Source organism: Genypterus blacodes, unplaced genomic scaffold (genome assembly GCF_046128005.1).
Source record: "Genypterus blacodes isolate CSIRO-AG114 ecotype Tasmania unplaced genomic scaffold, CSIRO-AGI_Gbla_v1 ptg000003l_1, whole genome shotgun sequence".
Classification (NCBI taxonomy): domain Eukaryota; kingdom Metazoa; phylum Chordata; class Actinopteri; order Ophidiiformes; family Ophidiidae; genus Genypterus; species Genypterus blacodes.
This window is the reverse complement of record NW_027466817.1, coordinates 9,238,316-9,260,621: the sequence shown is the minus strand read 5'-3', so window position 1 is coordinate 9,260,621 and position 22,306 is coordinate 9,238,316. Positions and strand designations below refer to the sequence as shown.

Below are 22,306 nucleotides of genomic sequence, written 5' to 3'. Positions count from 1 at the left end.
CTGTTCACCTCTAAGCTGAGCTGCTCTACATCAACACTCTAAACTCTTTCAAAGTTGACTTTTCCCATAAGAAGACGGACTTCATTTGCGTAAACATATATCTTTGTTTTATCAAAGAGTTTTAATCAAGCCAAACAAACAAACAGAACCTGTATTGTGGTGTGACCACCATAGGTCCATACATTCAGTGAAGATGCACTGTATTCTCCTCAGACGCAGGCCGACCTGTCAGCAGGCTCAGTCTGTGCACTTTAACATAACGTGAGGCACTTTGTTGCCTTTTGTGTGATGTTGAATCAATCCACTCGCAAATATGCAGAACAAACACTTCAGTCAACCTAAAGTCGGCGCAGCAAACATTTTCTATACAAGCCAAATTAACATGGAAGGATTCAGATGCACTTTGCAAGCAAACAGTCATTTGTAACGTCTCAGCAATGCAAACCAAACTTATAAGCTGCTTCATCATTTTTAACGTCCACGAATACTTCAAGAGTTTGATTGTTGTTGTCTCAGCAGTCCTTAATGTCCTTTCACGCTTTGTGTCGCCGTTTTCAGTTCAGACGTGACCGACGTCCCGCTGACTTGCTAGCGTCGACCCTCTTTGCGTCTGCACTTTGGAGGCGAACGCTGAGTAACCCCGCTCTAAAGCTTCGCCAGGCTTCTCTCCAGGCTGCCAATGTCTGCGTCTCCGTCCTCGCCCTTGCCGCCGCGGGCGCTGCACTCCAGGAACTCCACCTTGATGGCCAACTGGCCGAACTCAAAGTCCTTCCCCTTCTTCCCCAGGTACACGCTGCCGCCTATGGAGCCATCCTGAGAGCTCAGAGCCGCCGAGCGCGTCACTCGCAGGGTATTCCTGCCACAGAACACACACACAGTTCCATGTTATCCTCCTCTACATCCTTTACTTATGCCTTAAATTGCAGTTGAAGCAAACACTTCAGCATGTAAAGAAGGAGCTGGAAGTACAGAAAGCACAGTGTGAGTATAGAGACTGTAGGTTTTGACCGCTTATTACTAAAATCTACAGTGCCAACCCATCTTAAAATAAGGAAATATTAACATAAAAGGTAACATAGCACAATAATATGAAGTTACTCACAGTTCCTTTTCCAGCTGCTGCTGAATCAGTTTGGCTGATTTTGCCATGGTGATATCTACAAAATAACACACACATGTAAATATCCAACCTTAGTGATTATTAAGGTTCCATTCCATAACATTGTACTAGAAGAAATCACTTAATTTATGATGGAAATGTGTCATGTTTAACATCTTATTGACTGAAAAAACAAACATCAAATCCTCTGAAGTTCACCACTAAACTGCACAGCGTTAAAACACTTTGATCTGCAGGGATGGAGGTATGATGCTGTGTGGTGATGGCGGTTCAGAAGCAGATGAGAGCTTTACCCTGTTTGTTGCAGGCCACCAGCACAGCCGGGGCGTTTCTGGAGATCACGTTGTCGGTCAACAACACGTACAGGAACTCTGCCACATCCCTCACCTCCTTCTGGAAAATGGCGCTGTCCACTACAAACACAATGGCTCTACAGAGAGAGAGAGAAAGAGAGAGGTGATTAAAGTACAAGGAGCTCAATGACCCAGACATGTTTGTAATAGAACATCCGTGTCCTATCAGTACACTCATAAACTCTGATGTAACCCTTTACCCACTAACCTACTCCATTCTCTCAACTCTCTTCCATTTAGATAACAGTCAGATAACAGACTACGTCCTCACCTGGCCGCGGACTTGAACTTCTCCAGGTACTGAGGGCGCAGACTGTCATGTCCCGGCAGGTCTATCAGGGTCCAGCTGCTGCCCTGGAGTCACGGGAAGAGGGGACAAAACGTAAACAACCACAGCCTTCAGGAGAGATGGACCAGCCTCACAGATCCGAGAGCACGTACCCGGTCGTTCTTGGCTCTGTATGGAGCGCTGTTGTCTGTGATGGAGGTCTGCGTCCTCTTAAACTTCCCTGACAGCATCTGGCAACAACACACAAACAATAATAAAGCAGGTGTTAACAAAGTTTGCACCACCATTTAGCTTATTATGATGTCATATCCTGAAAACCAGAGCATAAACACGATAGAAACAGTTTAGTTGAGCTGGTGTGCTCATTTGTAAAAGGTGTTCCGTTTGATTCGTCGTCGTGTGTGAGAGCCAACGTGGCGGCGCTACAGCAGAGACTCACCCGGCTGAAGAGGAGCGTTTTACCGGAGTCACACAGGCCGACCAGCAGCACGGCGGTCCGGACGGTGTTACTGGTGAGGAAGTACTTCAGAAACACTAGAGGGGAGAAAGACAAACTGGTTAACACACTGACACACACGAGGTCAACCTAAAATGCTAATTATGCTAATATCCAATCAGTTGATTCAAACAGACTTGACAGCTGCTGTCGTTAGCTCGCGTGCTAATTCCGCTAGCGGCTATTACAAGTTCTGACTAAAGTGAACACATTTATTATTTATTTTTGTGGTTTAAGGTTTGAGGCCCCACGACGAACCTGAGCTCCAATAACCTGCTGAGGGGTTTGGAACTAAATATGGATAAGTTAACTACCCGGCCTGACAACGGGGGCTAACGAGGCTAACGCTAGCTGCCTCCGAGTATCTGATTTTCTTACGTAAAGTGATGCCAACCACCGCCAACGCGACGATCACTCCGATCAGGAACACCGAATCCTGGTCCTCCATTTGCTGCCACAGGGATTCGATAAACGGTTCGAATGGGTTCTCGGCCATCTCCACGTCTGCCTGTTCCGCCTCCATGTCTACTCGCTCACTGACCTGAAAGCTGGGACACGTCTGCTTCCTTTAGCGGTGCCTGGCTGCACGGCGCCTGGATGTCCAGCAGGGGGCGCCGCCTCGCACATTACGGTCAGTTGTGGCGTCTCTCTGACAGTTTAACGTTTATGAAATCATAATTAGGACTTAATAACAATGACACAGCTCGTATTTATTTTAATTATTATGCGCTGTTAAGCCATTGCATGAGACGAGATAACTTAACAATGCTGAATCATACTTCACATGTCTAATTATGAGGTTTTGTAAATTGTGATGACATCATAAAACGTCTTGACGTTGTTAGATAAATATTTCTGTTGTCTATCCTTATTGTATTTAATTCGATCGATTATAGTCTTGACCGTGTCGTTTATTTCAGGCTTTTTAATAAACTGAAAAGGAAATAAACTGTTTTTTTATGACAGCACAGCAGTTTAACTATCGATTTGGGGTGAACCCTCAGTGACCATAAAGACACAAGCCCACCACATCACACATCAAACACGACCAAGTTAATGGCTGAAACAATAAACCATTGACCATCACGCCGACATAACAGCCCCCTATATGAACACTGCCTGCTTGTGGTTTGTCGATCGGGACCAGATGCGCCTTTACGCGCTCCGTCTCCAACCTTCTGCGCGCCTTTTACGCACAGTGGATATTTGACTCCGCAGCCCCTCGGCATGATGTCAAGCGTCAGAAAACCGCATTATTCTATAGGAAGAGGCTCCGTGTCAGTCACTTAGGGACCTTGAGAGGACCACTTTTGTTTCTCTGGGTGCAGACAAAATGACCACATCGGGAGCGTTTACAGCGGGATTCGTTTAGCCTTTCCTTCTCCCGCCTCAGTTATTAGAAGGATTTATAACTCAGGGGTTTCGTTTGAAATACAAGATCCGAGTATCCAAGGAATTCTCAATCAGGAGTAATCAGATGGACACCATGGCGCTATCGACCCTCTGCGCGCTCTGCCTGTGGATCAGTTTATTCTCTCCTTCCTTGGGAACCGGGTTCGTCTATCACTTTCCCACCGTCACTCTGCAGCGGCAGCGCATCAAATCGGAGCATAGCGGAACCTCCGGACCGCCCGGTACCGGGACCCAGAACCAGCTCAGGTGAACCGCTCACTTTGTTCTTTAGTTTGTCCCGAGTAAGTGCGTTGCTGGTGAGAAATGCATTTATAGAAAGTAAGATGGTTAGAATCTAAAAGTGTGGGATTGTTTGACATTGTATTATCCCATGTCAATGTTTACATAGTTTCTCCCTTAGCGCTGATTGCTGGGAATTCTTTGTAATGTGTTCATTGTGATGAAGAGGCTGTGTGAGAGAGGCTGTGGTGCAACATGTGGAGCCCAAACTTTTATTGAGATGAACTGTGCCATAGAATCTGTGGAATGTCGTTTTCTTTAGTGAATATCCACATTTTTAAAGAGGGCTGTGCAATGTGATGATCTCAAAACGGGATTGTATTCTTTCCATTATATTTGCATGTATAGACAGCAACTGCATAAAGATGTATCCATGCATCCGCCGAGAAATGTTAAAATTGTAATGAAACCCATATTCCCCCAGACTGATATTGGATCCTAGTTTGGAGTATTTCTCATTCTTTGTACTCCACTAACGGCGTAATTCCGTTATTCTCTGGTCTGATCTTATCTGCTTTGTGTCTTTCATTCTTTAGGAACTGGTGTCAGTATACTGTTTCTAAGACGGTGACCTGCCAGGTGCAGAATGGGACAGAGACCACAGTGCAGAGAGTTTTCCAGGGCTGCCGGTGGCCTGGACCCTGTGCCAAACTCATCAGGTATACCTCTGAAGTCCTCAGTGTTCCTGCTGCTATCACCTCAGCCCACTTTCCTTCTTCCACCGCCTCCTTCAGTCACATTTTGGATCAGATTCTGCTTTTCTCAATCAGTGAATTATCATCAATATAACACACAAACTGCTGTCACATCATGATGTTGCAGCTTCTATTACACCTCAGCCTGTGTTCTCCATTCAGCCTTGGACAACATGTAGAGCTCATGGTTTCACACTGGCTAATTGCCAATTCAATCCATGGACACATATTGTGAAAACAAACAGACCTTGACAAGTGGAGAGATTTGAGGAGGTGTGAGGACAACATGTTGGCTCTACTTGCTGGGGAAAGCTGCACCACAGACCGGGGCTCCAATGTTCCTTAACAATGACCAAAGGGCTATGTGAAGAGATGAAATACAATCAAAATGCATTTGCAAAAGTGATGTGGGACTTTATGATGGGAGATAAGAAGATAAACTGTAAAACTGCTGCATTACATAAATAAAACAGTTTAAGACTAACAAATTGTGTTAAATTGTGGAAAACTGATGCCTAAAACATGTTGATGGATTTGTGTGTCTGTGTGAGTGTTGCTGTGGTAACCATGTGGTGTTCTCCAGCTACAGGGCCGTGGTCAGGCCATCATTCAAGGTGACCTACAGGCAGATGACTGCACTGGAGTGGAGATGCTGCCCGGGGTTCGTTGGAGAGGAGTGTCGTGAAGGTGAGTGACTTAATGTTTACGTCTGTCTCCAGAAATGGACGAGCCAGCTCTGTGGTCCAACATGAAGACCTGGTGTTCTCTCCATCTGCGTCCTCTTAGCAGCACCACACAGCTTCAGCCACATCAGAGCCTTTTTGATATTTCATGGTTTGCAGTGGAGCAGGTTGCTAATTATGCTACTGTGCAGAAGTTTGTCTCTTGATGCCATTGTAAAGTTGTGTGGTGTTAAAATGGAAAGCTTGCAGACGGAGCCATGCGGCGCTGTAAAACCAGAGTTGAAAGAGATCCTGGGCTCTGTGGTTTGTACCTTTTTTCTTTCATAGCGCCACATTAAAGAAAGAAAGAGACAGACAGACAGACAGAAACAGGGGGGAGAGGAGAGAGACACACAGAGAGAGAGAGACCAACCCATCCTCACACCCACACACAGCTCATCATCATGCCATTAACAGTGAACTGAATGAATGAAGCTCAGTGGAGCCTCCAGTGCAGCAGTGAGGCCTGTCAGACCACAGACCAGCACCCAGGGGCCCGGGGCCAAGGCCCAGACACCACAGCCTGTCTGACACCCAGAGTGGGAGGATAGATGGACGTCTAACATAGGCTCTAAAATGTGCTGTGTGTACATCTACAGATATAGAAACACGCTGCTCAGCACCATGTGTGCACGTGTGGAGGTGAGCAGAGGGAAACTTTACAGTGCAGCAGCAGAATAGAGCTGCAGTCAGAGGAGGATGTGAACCGCCTGACTGGCTGCTCATCTTCGATAACAAACAAACTCTTTCTCATAAACGCTCCAGCCTGAAGCGTTTGTCTCGTCTATGCTATGTTAGGACGCAAGCATGCAGCGGAATGCAGGACAAGTTGTTGTCGCAGCAGTTGTCCTCCTCAGACCCCGGCCACATTCCTGGATAGACTCCTGTGAGAACAGGGATGAGGACATTTCAGGACGTGCAGGGGGCACACCAATGACGTCTTTGTCCTGCGTCGAGCGAGATTTCCAGAGGTCAGAGGTCATTTAACGAATCCAGAGAGGGCAGGATTCATTGAATCAAAGGAATGAGATTCAGTTGTTTACCACCAAATACTAGCAATGTGCATTTTGCGTCACATTGCAGCTTCTGGGCCTCGTCGCCACCTAGTGGTTTGGAGAAGTACTTTGTAGTTATTTCAACCTTTTGAATCTAAACATTTAGTCCACGCAGCAAATTCTTCCACTGTTTGGGGCGAGCGCTGCAACAATTAGCGTGTCAGTGAAAAGAGCAGGCCTTACCTCAAACACGGAGTTGTGCTTATTGGTCATAATTACCCCCACCTTGTTCCATTTTGCTGAATTATTCATTGTTGCACTTGGACCGGGCAGATTTACAGCCAGTCAAGTAAACATACATTAATGCTAATGGAATAAACACAGGCGTCATCACAAAGCTGTTACTCAGCCAGCGTATAGATACATAAGATTAGCAGAGGTTATGGTTCACTTCATACCAAAGTGCTTACAGGAGTGTGAAGAAGTAATGTGGCTGTTTGTTTAACGCTCGTCCAATGGCTACAGGAGGAAAATCACCTCCATATGCAGAGAGAGAGGAGGCCAGGCTCTCCACAGCAGGGCCCGGGCTGATGTCAGAGGAGGAGAGGAAAGGAGAGGAGAGGAGAGGAGAGGGGAGGGGAGAGGAGGAGAGGAGAGGGAGAGAGAAGGAGGCTTGTTTGTGTCCCTTCGGGCTCCAGCTGCAGCAGAGCTTCTGTGTTCCTGTGGGAAAGCTCACAGATGAATGAGTGTGACACGGTTCCTCCAGGTCTCTGTAACGTACGTGACCACGCTGAGATCAGACCGGACGCACTAAAGCTGCAGATTAACCTCGTGGGCGCAGAGAAAGCTCTGTGTGGTGCGAGAGCAGGTGTGATTGAGATGTATGGGTATGTGGATTAACCCTTTCAGCACTCCCACACTCACTGGTGTGAGGAGTTCAGCCTCTTGGTGTAAATCAAGCCTTTTCTCACAAAGTTGGTCAGGATTTGCAGCTAGGGTCTTTGTAATAAGCTTTCCACTAGGGGGCGTGAGTGAGCTCAGTGTGGAACACAAACAGAAGGTGTGAGTGAAAGCTGCGACCCAGAAAAGTTAATGAAAATGGATGTAAACAAACCCTTAGGTACTGTATATAATCATGGAAGGCTAGCCAAGACGTGGTGAATACTGAATTTCTCATCCGTGAGATAAATAAACAACCTATCCTATCCTATCCTAAATGCTGCATCCTTGTGGCAGTGCTGTTTTACTCAGTTATACAAAGCTGTTTTCGGGCACTTCCATTAAATGAGGGCCACACAAAGCTTCATTTTGGATTCACATCACGCTTCATCCCGCTTCATTTGGAGTGCCTGTATGATCACCAGCCACTCCAAGCTCAAGAAATATGTCCTCATTGTGTCAATAGCAGTCGATAGCCGTCCGCTTCGTGAGGAAGTTTGGAGGTGTCATACCGCAACTATGATGTTTACATGCCTGAGTAAATCCATTTACAATGGCATAATCGGGGTCTGTGACTTGGAGTGAGCACACAGTGAAAGACTTCAAAGAGACTTCAGGCAGCTGTTTTATCAGATCCTCACCCACTGAAGCTGACATCACCTTTGGTTTGGGTTTGATGAGGCCCTGGCTCCACTTCAGAGGCCACCGAGGTCCTCTGAGATGCTGAGAGACGACGCAGGACGGCCAGGGTTGACGTTAAGTGTGTCTGAAAAGCTGCTTAGCCTTCATCCCTCCACGCTAAACCCTGAGTGATTCTCTGTGTGACACCATTTTGACATTTCTCATACCATATGAAGAAAATGCACAACATGAAGACCTTGTAGAACACTGGAATGGGGTGATTCAGTAGTTTGAGCTCCTGGAGGAAGGAAAGATGAAGAAAGAGAGCAATGCAATCTGCTGAATATAAGTCATTAAAGTTTAATGGTGAGTGTTTCTCACAGTCGGTTTGGAACACAGACGTCCACCAGTGGGTTCCTGGTGTGTGTGTTTGCTCCTGTGCATCTCAACGTTTCCATTGAACTTTCAGCACAGTAATGCTCACGTATGATGGAATGGAACAGATTTGGGTTGAATGTGTCGGTGATTTCCCCGCTGTCGGCCTCTGAACCACCCCGCCCCCGCTGCCCTCCGCCGTATCTGCACACACGATCGTATTCACAGGAGGGGATTGTGGGTAACGTCTGCGTACAGGGGAGCTTAATCTTGAACGCATTAGAGCCAAGACCTCCTCGGGTGAAGCCTGATGGTGGAAGTAACCTTTGATCTTGTGTGGAAACTCGAGGAAAAACACTTAACCAAAGATGGACGCTGGCGTGCGTGCACAGGATGTGTGTGTGTGCGAGTTAATGTGAAGTTTCAGTGATGAAGTGAAAACATTTAGTGTGTCAAATGTGTTAACGTTAAACCTTTGACCGCATTCCTGCTTTAACCTCCCACCACAGAGCGACAGGAGGATGTTGTATGTTGCCGATAAACAAGTTTCTGCTGGATGAAATATTTCTCTGGGGCTCCATGTTTGCAGCTTTGTTTCATTCTGAGCCAGGCCACGCCCCCTTGTGGAGAGCATATTGAAAAACCAAAAAACCAAAACGAAAGGCTTTAACTTTGTGAGGAAAGGCTAGATTTGTATAAAAATGTTTATTTATTATATGGCAAATGTTAGGACTTTTATTACCGATGAATTTTGATATTTATTGCAGAATTATCACTTTGGATGCTGAGTATAATTAGATTTCTGCAGGTTAAGCCCACTAAGGGTTAAAGCTTGTTAAAGAGAGACCGATAAGGCGAAGAGAAGAGTTGATTTACTGAAACAGATGACGACCATTCTTATATTTGTATCCAGCATTCCTCGGTGATCAAACTTTATGTTGGGTTATGTACTCTTTTTGTAACCCCTCGGTTTGATTGATGTGGCTCTACAGGTGAGTTAACCCCTCGGCTGTGACGCGGCCATTCATTACTTTCAGATTCTTCCCTCTCAGCCCCTCGCTCTCTCTCCTTTGTCCTTCACTTGCCCTTCCCTTGTCTTCGTCACTGTTCTTTATCTTCTGTACTTCTGGCCTTTTTTCCTCTTTTTTACCCCCCCCTCTCTGCTCCTCAGAGAAAAGTGATAAAGCAGAGCCACATCCCACGTGTGCCTGCAGCCTTGAAGACGTGAAGATATGACTGATGTCTCTCTTACATCCCTGTTTGTGCTCAGATAGAGGTCTGGCGGTGACCTTTGGCCAGATCTCTTTGATGGATGACGCTCTGTGTGTGCTCCTTCTGGGGTTTTTCACGTCTTCCGCCAACTTCTCTTTGGGGTTTCAAGGTGCACAGCAAACATTCTTTACATTTTGTCCTCCTGTCCATTATTCTGTCCAACCTGCTACAAAGTCATACCTTCCATACCTGGCAAGAAATCTTTCGCCGCTAGTGTAACCAATAACAACCCCACCGTCCTCTATTATCCGCACGACTTCCATTGTTCTGTCCATGACGTCTTCACTGACTCACTGCCATAGTGGAATGTCAGGGCTCATAGAATCTCCAGCTTGTAAATCTTTATTATGTTCCTGTGAACTCATCTCAGAGCTGCCATGGTTCTGTCTCTGGGTCTCTCATTCCGTCTCCACCCTTTCCTGTTCTCTCATTTCTTCATTTGAACCTGTAAGAGAACGATGACCTTGTTTCAGACGTTCCCCTCTGTCACACGAGGCGATCTCATAGCGCGGCGATGACCGTACGTCTGAGCACCAGTGAGGCCGTCCATCTCTGCTCGGGTCGCTGTCAGTGCTGCTGAGCCTCCTCGCCGTTATTTTGTCAATACTGTCCTGAGTGAAGGAGTTGAAAAATCTCTTGTTCATGAGCGAGGTTACATCGGGGCGTGAGATCGATAGGCAGGTTGCTTTTGTCATCAAGCTACGTTCCAACTCTTACTTATGGTCACCAGATCTCTGGAGTGACCAAAGGAACGAGATTGCAGGTAGGAGCGGATGAAAGTACTTGCTGGTGGTCGGGATTCACCATTTCGCCTCTTTGACCCCAATTTCTGTTTGCCAACAACATTTTCACAATCGAGCACCCTCTGATTATCGTCACATCGGGTGGAGGACTCTGACTTCAAAACGCTGGAATGCAAGACAACGCTGTCATGTACTGGGGCGGTGCAGTGTGTAGGAGGCATTAGGAACGGGGTGAGGAGCTCGGACATCAGGTCTCTTGGGAGGAGGAGTTCTAGACGTTTCCAACTGGGAGGAGACCACGGAGCAGACCCAGAACACTCTGGAGGGATTATCAGTCCGATCTGGCCCGGGAACATCTTGGCAATACCCTGGAGGAGCTGGAACATCTGGGATTTTCAAACTGCCTCTGCAACCTAGACCTGGATAAGCCGTGGACAATGGACGGACAGATATTTCCCACATGTCTCACTGCATGAAGCATTGGCACATTGTATCAAATGTAATGGAAGATTCCTTTGTTTTTCCAAGTATTCCTTTCATTCCAGTTTAAAGCAGTGATGTATGTGTGTGTGTGTGTGTGTGTGTGTGTGTGTGTGTGTGTGTGTGTGTGTGTGTGTGTGTGTGTGTGTGTGTGTGTGTGGGCCCTGTCAGCTGGCACAATAGTGAGCAATTCCTAAATGGTCCCACTGTGGAACCAGGAGGCATCTAGACTTTCACACAAACGCATTTAGCTCTGCTCACCATCCTCGACCAGCCACCGCAGTCCCAGTAGGTGTGTGATTTAATGGGAGTTTGTGACTGCTGTGTGTGTGTGTATGTGTGTGTGAGGGGGTGGGAGGTTTTTGGGTGTGTGTTCTCCCTGCCAGCTGTTCTTCATGCCAGCAATAGCTGACCACTTGCTGGCTGGAGCCGACACACAACAGACTGCTGGGACACGTCCAGTTCTTGGAGGCTGTCTGTGGTCTGCACACACATACACACACACACACACACTCACCAGACTGGGCATACGCTTCTCTGTGTATCTTGGGGATGTGACAGACGCTTTCTAAGATGGTGCAGTGAGATGTTTTGGTACATCGTCCCTGTGTCCTGCTCACTCCAGCAGACAGAGCAGTTATTTAGTGGCTATGAAAATGACCGCCACCAGCTGTGTGCGTCATGGTTTGTTTTGTGGTCGTGGTGTGTGTGTGTGTGTGTGTGTGTGTGTGTGTGTGTGTGTGTGTGTGTGTGTGTGTGTGTGTGTGTGTGTGTGTGTGTGTGTGTGTGTGTGTGTGTGTGTGTGTGTGTGTGTGTGTGTGTTTGCTGTCTGTGTGTGTGTGTGTGTGAAAAACTTGAGGAGGAGAGAGAGAGGGATTTCTTTGATCTGTCTCCAGGTCTGATGTTGGACATGTAGTGTCTCTGCAGATTCTGACTTTGAGTTTCACCAAATGTTTGCCAAGCTGATACAAGTCCTTTGCTTTTCTTCTTCTGCTCATTAAATGAAGATTCTTCCTCTGGGTTTTCGTTCACTTTGTGCTCTGCCTGGAGGGAAGCTGATCCAAGTCTTCAGTGTCAGACTCAGCAACGATATTTATGAGGTTCTGGCCCAGAAAACAATTTTAACGATTTGAGTATTTGCTGTGTTTTCCTATTTGATTATTTGAATATTCGGCTGCCAAAACCAATAACAACATGGCAGTCATCCTCGCTGCAGCTTTCAGTGTGTGCAGCATTTTCTGCAGCCTGGAGGAACAACAAGAGCTTCAGTGAACCAGTGGATCTACGGGCTGTGTTTACTTTTCTCCCTCCAGGGAAAGATAAGCATGTAATAAGCCTGAAACTACATCAATCAGGTGCAGATTCTAATTAATCACGCAACGTTTTCAACAAGTCTGCGTTCCTGCCCTGGAGGCAGACACAAGCAAGTGGAGGATTTCCCCTCAACTTGTCTGCTGTGTGAAATACAAAAGCACTCAATCTCTTGGACGTTCTAGATTTATTAGTGTGTCTCTCCGGAAAACAATTGTGTATTATATGTGATGCTGACTGCCAAAATGAGAAATATGCAGAGTATGCAAAGTATTATTTTTCCTTTCTGAATAAAGTGCTTAGCGTGATTAGAAAAGTGAAGTACGTATATTTTTGATGGCTTCATCATATTTCTAGAAGCGTTGTGCACCAAGAGACTTGAGCCAGAGGGGGAGGAGCCTAAATTGATTCAGATTTCTCACGTTAAACTCATTTAATGTAACCAAACCAAATGATCTCTGGTTGGATGAGTGTCGCCGCTGGCATCATTTCAGGCACTTTTTCCCTTTTCAGTTGATGCTCGTACCAGGTGGCTGAGCTCTGACTCCGCCCCCTTCCCTCTGGAGCAGAAAAAAAGTTCCTCAACTTGCTGTTTGTTTGGCTTGCCAGTAAAGACAACATGATTGTGAGCCTTTCCCATGAGCCGAGCGCCATCCAAGAAAAATAAGCCCGTCTTTGCGTTGCCATGGTGCAATTATGGATCCAAACACCCTCTATAGACTGCGGTCACATTCTAAACATTGCATCAAGTCGAGCATAACGGAAGTTTGGCTTTCAAACCCAACATAATTAAATTCCAGAAACAGAAATCCTGCCTGCCACCTCCAGTTGTTTTCCTCTGCTTTACATTGCCGCTGTGTCGACTAGGCTCGGGTGTTTTCCTGCGGTGTGTGTTTATGACATAATGAGATGTGGCTAAATCCCGGGCTTATTCCTGGCTCTGGTCTGGACAGAGATGAGGGCTGGACCGGTCAGCTTGTTAGGACTGGACCGTGCACCGAACCGCTGTGGATCAAATTCAAGTGAATATTCAAAATACTACAAGTAGGAAATATAAAACACACCACTGTGGTCTGTCGTAATCCACCGCCTTCATTCCTGGTAAATGTGAGCATTCTGCTGCCATTTTCCATCTAAAATTACTTTCTTTTGTCATAAATGAGATGCAGGCGGTTCAGACCTCATCCTCAGACACTTTCCTGTGTTGTTGCTTTGTCTAAAACATTTCTATCAGACTTGCCACAGCTCATCTTATGGAACATAAATCAAAACTTTTTTGTAACACATTTTGAGAAATTGCTTTGTTACTTCCTGTTTCAGTCAAGCATGTTCGCAACGCAATAAATCAAAATTTGCTTACAAATACTGTCAGTCTGTAACTCTTCATTGATCTGATCCCTGCTGGCCACAACCACACGACTGCACACACACACAAACACACACACACACACACTCTAGTCACCACACTGCAGATCACAGATGGCTCGAGGGCGTAATTTCCCCTCAGGCTGGATGGCGTTCGCTCATCAGGCCTGCCGCTTCACCCACAGTCTGTTTGATGTCTGTGTGCAGAAACCTCGGCGTGGGTCTCAGACAAACGAGCACATGGGGACGCTTCGGATTCGGTATTTGGGCTGATGAGGCCTGAGGAATGCGTGTTAGGCTGAGCTGTTGATTGTTGTTTTCGTTTGTGGCTGTGATCCAAGGAGAGACAGGAGACGCCGGATGGAGGCTGTGAGAAACCAGAAACCTCGCTTGGCCGCTGTTGGTGCCTGTACGCGACCATTTAGACAAACCAGAGCCGTTTGGGTCATTTTAGTCGTCCCTCGGTTATTTAGGAGCACCAGTTGCTCCTGGCTGAAGGCATCTGTGCTATGACCACAATGTGGGCAGGTCCCATCTGCGGAGACGGACAGCTGACATTCCAGGGTGCTGATGAGCCGCGAGCATCCTGAGCACAGGAAGGCTCATTTTTAGGACAAACGTGCGGTTCTGCTGGGAAACATGTCGCTGTGGTGTGTGTGGGATGATGGCTGGATGGCTGGGACCAGCCACGGTCTGAGAGAGAGAGGGGACTAAACATACAGAGCAACAAACACACACACACACACACACACACACACACACACACACACACACAACGGAACAACACACACATCGTCTTCACCACGGCCACAAATGTTTCACAGTCGAACATGTTTTAGAAACCAGGAGGCAAACAAGTTTTAAAAGAAATCCCAAAAGAAATGTCACAAATTTGAAAGAAATGAAACAAATAACATTAAAAGAAATGAAATGAAATGATGTAAAAGTTGAGTTGGTCGTGTGTGTGTGTGTGTGTGTGTGTGTGTGTGTGTGTGTGTGTGTGTGTGTGTGAGGGAGAGAGAGAGAGCGAGAGAGACAGACTTTGAGGGTATGTAATAATATTTGCTCTGTGTGTGAGTGACGTGATTTAAGGAGGAATTCCTAATAAATTCTTGGCTCTGGTTTAATGGACTTTGTTCTTGTGTGTTTTGGCGGGAGAGAGAGAGGTTCACTTTATTTTGAAACACCATAACAAACTGGTTACAGTAGCTAAGCAGGGTTGGGGATTAGCTAGCTGCTAGTGTCAAGCAAGAGAGAGAGAGAGAGAGCAGTGCCAGGATGAAGACAGGAAGGAAAGAGACGAAACAGACAGAGAAAGAAGAATCTGATCAATCCAACCCCCCCCTCTCTCCCTCTCTCATTCTCTCTCTCTCTCTCTCTCTCTCTCTCTCTCTCTCTCTCTCTCTCTCTCTCTCTCTCTCTCAGAGTGTATGAACTGCACTGGTTTCACCGACATGAGCAGCAGAATTAACGCCATCGAGTCAAAGGTAACGGTGACAACAACATGATGATGCTCGACGATGATGAGGATTTGAGGATCTGTGTGTCCACAAAGTGCGCGTGTGTGTGTGTGTTCCAGATGAAGCTATTAGCGGAAGGCCGCACCTCCCTGCTGCTCCGCACTTCACCAAAGGGCCCGGGCGACAACGAGGTGGACGGCACCCAACCCACTGCGATCGGACCTCCACACCTGCCACCAGGTGCCCACACGTTTCATCATCATGTCTCCCCCACACGTCTCCCCCACACGTCTCCCCCACATGTCTTCCCCACACGTCTTATCCATCACGCATACAAAGTTGTCTCTTCATTCTCGTCAATATTCAGAGCTGATTAATGGAAAAGTTCTGCTCTTTTTGGTTCATCTCCTTAGCAACACATAAGTAAAGTATTTGTTGTCCCTCAAACGGACAGAGACAGAGAGCAGAGATGTTATGGAGGAGGAGATCCTGATGGTGTTGACCTTCATAAAGACCATTTAAGATAAAAGTCCATTAGATTTGCGAGAGTTTGCCAAATTACGTCTTTAGACCTTTGGAGCGATGGAGTCATTTGGTCCAAAGATGATTTTTCCACTTTTACATCCAAAATTCCAACATTTTCCATCTCTGCTATGTTTCCCTGACTGAAAGTGTTCCAGATGTATTTTCTGAGGAGTAAACATGGAGCTTTTGATGGACATTCTGGACTTTGACGTTGTTTTTTGTGTATTTTCATCATCTTCTTCTTTTGCAGCTGCTCGTATTTTGGTAAGCTTTTCCTTTTACATCTACACACTGACTGAGAAAAAAACTTCAGTTTTTTTGTGTGTAACAGGAAGCCGGGGCCCCCCGGGGCCCGTCGGACCACCAGGAACTCCTGGTTCTGCAGGACCTCAAGGACTGTCTGGGCGAGCAGGCCTGCCCGGAACCACAGGTAACAACTCAACAGAACATTCTGGGTTCTAGACGTGTCACTGCTCCAGCGACTCCTACTGGTCAGTCGGGGCGGAGGAAGTGTGAGCCAATTACGAAACCTGAATTGAGTTTGATGTGATTTGTACTTTCTCTTTTTTTGCTGCTCAGGGCCGAGAGGAGAGAAAGGTTCAGCGGGGGATGTGGGTCTCCGCGGCCCTCCTGGTCCTCCTGGTCCTCCGGGTCCCAGCGCCTCCTCTGGCCGCCTGAGGGGCGACGTTTTCCACACAGACGACCAAGGTGAGCCAACCCTTCCTTTCATACGTTGACTCAGTAAAAATCTGTACCAGATGAACGGAAACTAGAGCTTAATGGACCCGGAGCGAGTTCTGACCCCAGCACAATCTTAAAACAATTCAGATGTTTCCATTTTTATAACAACTTGACTCGACGCCAAAACCACACATACAATCTCACAACTCACCACTTTCGCGTGTCGTCTTATCTCACGCGTCCGTTCCTCCCGCCGTTCTCTCGTCCTTTTGCAATCATCCCGTCAAAGCAGAAGAGGAAACCAGGCCAAGTGTGTTTCTGCGTCTGAGAAACTGTTCCGACCTCGCACAGGTGGAGGCCCAGAGCAGAGCTATTAGCCGGCGTTTAGGCCCGGCAATGTGTGTCTGCAGCTTTCAGAGGAGAAATTAAATTGGTAATGGAGCGAGCGTTCTGGCTTACATTTGGCTAATCGCTACCTCGTGTGCGCTGCCGCCGGGCCACTGTTTACTGCAACCCCGCTTAACACCACCCGCCACCCACAACAGAGACACGTCGCTGCCCAGGATCGCCTGTCTGATGCGTCCGCTCAGCTGCTCTCATTTAGCTCATCTAAGGAACACAGTTTAATCCGTCTGATGGCTGAAAACCTCACTTGTTTTTCATGCTCTGTTCCTACACTCTGTTCCTACATCAATGTGTGCGTACGTTTATGTCATTTGCTTACTTTTCCCAAAGAATAACTTTGTGCGTCTCCTCTGACCTGCTTTATTCTATATGTTGATGTGTTTGTGTGTACATTTTCTAGTCTCACATCACAAATAATCAGAAATTTATGACAAATGTATACAAACAATAAAAGCTAAAGAGTTTGCTGTCTCATTTTTATCTCTTTGACGCTTTGAATATCCCAGATCATCCTTTAGATCTGACCGAGTACCCCCAAGCCACCACAGGGAGGCAGCAGAGGTCTGTGTGATCATCATGACAGCATGAGGGCTGCTGGCTCTGATTAAGTTTTTTTGGCTGGATCTGCCATTCAGAGCCCAGAACTGAGTCTGCGGGTCTGGAACTATGTAGATTTGGGTCTGTGGGACCATGTTAGCCGAGGGGGGCCAACTGGCTGTAAATCAGACCTAATTTGTAAGCTGTCAGCACAACAGTCTGCGTTTGGGGAATCGGCCCGCGGCCTTCAGCCAAGAAGCCGGCCGGCTATGGAGCAGGGAGGAGATAGTCTGCCACTCATGTGGAGTTTGTCGGGGAGGCGGCCAGGCAGAGGGAGACTGTAACATTAGAAAATTAGTTCCAGAGGGAAATCTGCTCCTTCTAGACCTTTTCTGTGGACTGCAGCCACGGTGTAACAGCGCCGTCTCAACATGGGGAAGTCTGACTCGCAGCACATGTTAAAGTGGAGGGGAAGTGGAAGTGTGGCAAGGTTTCAAACAAAATTTATACTTACAAGCGTGCTCTGAAATCTCCCCCCCCCCCCCCCCCCCCCCCCGCCCCCCCCGCCCCCCTGAGGACAAGGCCCCATTTCCACCTCCTGCATGTTTTGTAAGGAGATATTTAACATCCACTGCACCGTTCCAACAGCTGCTGCTGTCTGTCACTGTCACACACACATTTAATCCGGCTGTTGACTGCCAGTGATCCTCTGTATCCTGACTGCTGACCCTCCATGTCTTCAACCTTCTGTTACGCTAAAAATGACTCAGTTCTCCAGGGGGTTCCGAAGGTGGACAGACTCGACCAAACACAGATCAAACTCATTTCACATCAGCATAGCAGGAGTGTAAAGGTGCATCATGATGACATCTGCTTATGCACAGATCCGACATGTGAATATTGTAGACAAGCAAGTGCAATTATCCTACGACGTCACAAGCTGCCGGTCGCTGAAGCGTCATGTGTGTTTTGTTGGCGTAAGAACTTCTAAAAAAAAAGACGGCAGAGAAATCCAGGCGAGTCGTAAATCTGCTGCTCGCTATCAGACGTTTGTTACTGGCCCTCAGTCAGCTTTTAATAAGCTGTGGGAAACAGGCCCCAGACCTGTCAATGCTGCTCAGCACTCTGCTCTGTGTGTGTGTGTGTGAAAGAGACATTGTGTGTGTGTGTGTGTGTTAAACCCAATTTTTCTAGCAGTTGCCACAGGTTTCCATAGTGTTTATGACGCCCTATAAGAGTTACTGTTTGTATTATCTTTAATGAAAAAACGTTTATAGGATGAGGGCGACTTTAATGCTCTGATGTTTATGCTGTAAATGCGTAAAGCCTCAGAGAAACAACCCGTCGTAATTTCACGGTTTCAATTTGTACGCGTGTGTGTGTGTGTGTATGTGTGTGTGTGTGTGTGTGTGTGTGTATTAATTCTCACACTTAAAATTGTTTTATGAGCCCTTGGTCACATGAGATTTTCTCCTGAATTTCAGTGTTTATTTGTAGGAACTGACGGCAAACGTTTAACAAAGACATTAACACTTCATTTTGCTGAAGGTTTTAAGTTATTATCTTTCTATTTTTAGATGTTAAATACGTTTTGATGAAATGTTTCAGACTAAACCCAGAAGATAAGTCACAGTGTAAATGGGCTTTGATCCAATGGGCTAAAGATTGATTTAAAAAAAGCAGAATCTGAATCAGACTAAATCACACAAAAACATCCAATATATAAATGAATGTACAAAAATGAAATAAAATATGATAGAAAATGTTAAATGAAAATAAATAAATAAATAAAACAGAATGGAACTCTAACATTTAAGGGGAAAAAGGACAAAAGATGAACCCTTAAATATTGTGACTGTATCTCACTATGGTGCTCTGATCATAAGATTGACATCATTTAACAAAATCAAATCCTGAGCTGCATCTTGAAACCAAAACATTAAAGAAGAACAATCAAACAAGTGACGGCACAACATTATTAGATGTATATTTGGTGCAAAGCTCCACTAGCAGCTGTTCTGTTTGCGCTTCTCCCCAGAGGTGAACCCTGTCCGCCCAGCTCTACCTGCTCCTCCGGTGGTTCCTGGGCCCCCCGGTCCGTCGGGCCCCGTCGGCCCCTCAGGTACGGCACATTTCAGCAGAGTTTTTTTTTTTTCTAACAGTCACATGTTATTCATCATTTTAATCAAGCTTAATTAGCAATCATAACGTTTAAGATCTGATCGTTTCACTCACAAGACACTTAATGGAAAAATTAAAAACATCCTGTAAATTACTTTGCCATTGATGTTTCCAGATGGAATTTTTGTCGCATTTAATTCAACTGGATTGAATTTAAATATTTCACAGCAGTCATCAGAGACGTAATTTAATATTTATTGCGTTATTATCGTTGGTTTTTAGGCCCCCCGGGACCCAGAGGAGCTCCAGGGATCTCAGGCCTGCCGGGGCAAGACGTGAGTATACGTCACTGCGTTTGTCTCCAAGCTTTTTAATCACATAAAAGCAACAACATCACAAGTGTAAAATATGCATTTACACAAAAAGGTCCTGCATTTAAGGGTAAATGTCGGAAAATCAGCTCAGAAAGTTGGCTTAGGTTTCCCAACCTGAGCTGGCCTCATGTTTAAGAGTTCAGTTCAGTAGAAAGTATGTGAATACTGCGGGAATACTACTGTCAACATCATCTCGATCATCCTGTGTGAGTAATTAAAGCTCTAATCCTGTCTGCATGCAGCTTAACTCATTGATTTACAAGTCCCTGGTCTCGGCTCATCCGTCTGTCCCGCCTGTCTGGACTTGAGACTCGCTGCTAAGACCTGAGACGTCCGCCTGTGATTCATACACATCATAGATTGAACATAAACAAAGTATGAATGTCATCACTTCAGCTCCTCTGTTCTGTTGCCGTCAGGGTAAGGAAGGACTACGAGGCCAACACGGTGATCCTGGACCTCAAGGAGATAGCGGAGAACGGGTGAGGTTGTTTTTTAGGTTTTGTTTTACGTTTTCGTCATTGTTGGATTAAGATTCTTTCCGAACACGTTTGATTTTGATGAAGCATCTGAATGTTTCCTGCTCTTACGTCTTCTCGTAAGCGTCCCTCACATGTTGTGCCATCTTAAACACGTTAAAGGTGAAGGAGCTTCTCTTCAAAGTCTCGCTCCAGCCGCGACTAATCCTCGCCTCTCTGGTCCAAGGCCGGGCCTCGCTAATCAAGGCGGCCCAGTCAGCTCCCCTCTGCAGCCCTTTAAACCTGATCCGCTCCCTCTACTAGCCACATTTAAGATCACAGATCAGGCAAAGAGGCAGATTAGCGTTGGGGATAAAAAACGCAGGCCGCTGAACTCTCTGTGTGTGTGTGTGTGTGTGTGTTTGTGCGTGTGCGAGTGCTCGAGTCTTAAATCATGTTTCTGATCTCTTCCAATATCAGGGGCCTCTAGGTGTAACGGGTGAGAAAGGTCCGGCTGTAAGTATAAAGTTATCCTGTTCCTAAACACACACATACACACACACGCTTCAGAGAGGATATGATTGTATGCCGTGTTCACAGGGACCACCGGGACCAAAAGGAGAGCCAGGAGAGGGCTTGTCTGAGGTAAGAGAATGGGCCATTAGTGTGTTTCCCTGCTGAGCGAGCTGCAGTGTGTCAGTGTGTCGTGTTCTCCAGGGGGAAGCCGTCCAACAGCTCAGGGAGGCTCTGAAGATCCTGGCTGAGAGGGTCCTGATCCTGGAGCACATGATCGGCGTCCACGGTAAGGAGAAAGGCAGAGACAGAGGAGGAAGAAGGTTTTTCCAGGCCCTGCGAATGGTAAGAATGTCAGACGAGCGTCGCGGTTGATTGGTTTTCTGTCTTCCGTGTCCTTCACGCAGAGAACACTGAGGGATCTGGATTCGGCAGTCTGTCGGACCCCCTCTCCTTCACCGCTGTGAAGACCAAGCGTCTCCAGCCAGCGGTTCGAAGCCCCCCGCACACGGCTGATCTGGAGGAGAGACAGAGACGGGCATCCCTTTAGGTTTAAGTCCCTCCGCCAACAGGTCACATGTTCGGTCGTGTTTGTCCGTCTCTCAGCAGGATCTCACAAAGTTATTGATGGATTTCACTCAAACTCGGTGGGCAGGTTGGATGCCATCCAGTAAAGAACCTGTTAAATTGTGGCACCAGTTGGCCTGATGGTAGCGCTTTCACATTTCAACCTATTACTTTACAACTGTCAGTCCTCGAATCAACATTTCAATTTCATTTGGCTGCCAAACTTGAGTTTGTAACCAAAGTTGTGCAAAAAAATTAAACATCAGTCGACCTGATGGTGGCGCTATGACAACAACAGTTACATTCAGTCAATAACTTTGGAACCTGAGGTGGTGGAATCAAACATTTGTCTGTATGACAGTTAGATTGCATCCTGAATGAGACGGAATCGACCTTGGCGGAGGTATGAACTCTTTTCTAGTTTTGTATGTATGTGTTTGATATAAATCTGCTTGACTGGACGCATAATTCTCTGAGTTTGTTCATATCTTATTTTGCGGAATTGATTTGCCTCATTTATGTCGCGTAAGTGCTTCTTTTAATTTGCAAAAAAAAACAGATTAGTGGATTGATGAATTTTTAAAGTCATTTTAATGGCGCATTCCAGATAACATCAATCAATCTATCAATGTATTGCCTTAATCGTGGTTTAATCACAGCGTTAACGTGCTGGTTAATGTGCTGAGCGTCAGACACTTTGTTGGACGACCTCGGTGTTCCTCTCGTGTTCGTCTGTCAAAGCCATTTTTCCTCTTCTTCTCTTCTCCTCCTCTCCTCTCTTCCTCTCGTGTTCTCTGCGTTCCGCCTTGTTAAACTTGAGGTAAGACGTGACGAGCTGCCAGCGGTATCTGCTTAAAATAAGTCCATGCTGAAATGAAAAGCATCTGGTGGGACGCACATCTGGAAAAGAAAGGCCGAGTCGCTGAAACGGTGCTGAGCCTGACAGAGTTACGCTCACCTCTCTGTAAGATCTGAACCCAGAGCGTCCAGAGCGTCATAGAATCTGTCCACCAGAGACCAAAGTGTCTCCCTCTGAATAAATCAATGAGGTCGCCTGGTACCACTCGTATTCACATGTTAATCATTAATGCCAGGAAATGGACGACGCAGTGAGTGTGTGTGTGTGTGCGTGCGTGTGACGGAGATCCCTGTCCACTGATGAAGCCGTTCATTAATGTTTGCTGTAAAAAGGACAAA

At 46.5% G+C, this 22,306-nt stretch overlaps 2 protein-coding genes across 2 annotated transcripts; one reads left to right on the top strand and one right to left on the bottom strand.

The window, feature by feature from the left end:
- Positions 1-90: 90 nt before the first annotated feature.
- Positions 91-2,837, bottom strand: srprb (SRP receptor subunit beta). Its single transcript, XM_076140854.1, has 7 exons — positions 2,637-2,837; positions 2,202-2,296; positions 1,915-1,992; positions 1,745-1,827; positions 1,414-1,550; positions 1,103-1,157; positions 91-856 (listed from the first exon to the last, which is right to left on the bottom strand). Exons 1-7 carry the CDS (start codon positions 2,779-2,781, stop codon positions 646-648), a joined length of 804 nt encoding a protein of 267 aa, XP_075996969.1. The 5' UTR covers positions 2,782-2,837; the 3' UTR covers positions 91-645.
- A 575-nt stretch (positions 2,838-3,412) lies between these two features.
- Positions 3,413-22,284, top strand: col26a1 (collagen, type XXVI, alpha 1). The gene is made up of 14 exons (XM_076140820.1): positions 3,413-3,917; positions 4,487-4,609; positions 5,229-5,332; positions 14,894-14,955; positions 15,048-15,168; positions 15,785-15,883; positions 16,033-16,161; positions 19,115-19,198; positions 19,480-19,532; positions 19,991-20,053; positions 20,510-20,545; positions 20,630-20,674; positions 20,747-20,831; positions 20,950-22,284. Exons 1-14 carry the CDS (start codon positions 3,736-3,738, stop codon positions 21,090-21,092), a joined length of 1,329 nt encoding a protein of 442 aa, XP_075996935.1. The 5' UTR covers positions 3,413-3,735; the 3' UTR covers positions 21,093-22,284.
- Positions 22,285-22,306: the final 22 nt, after the last annotated feature.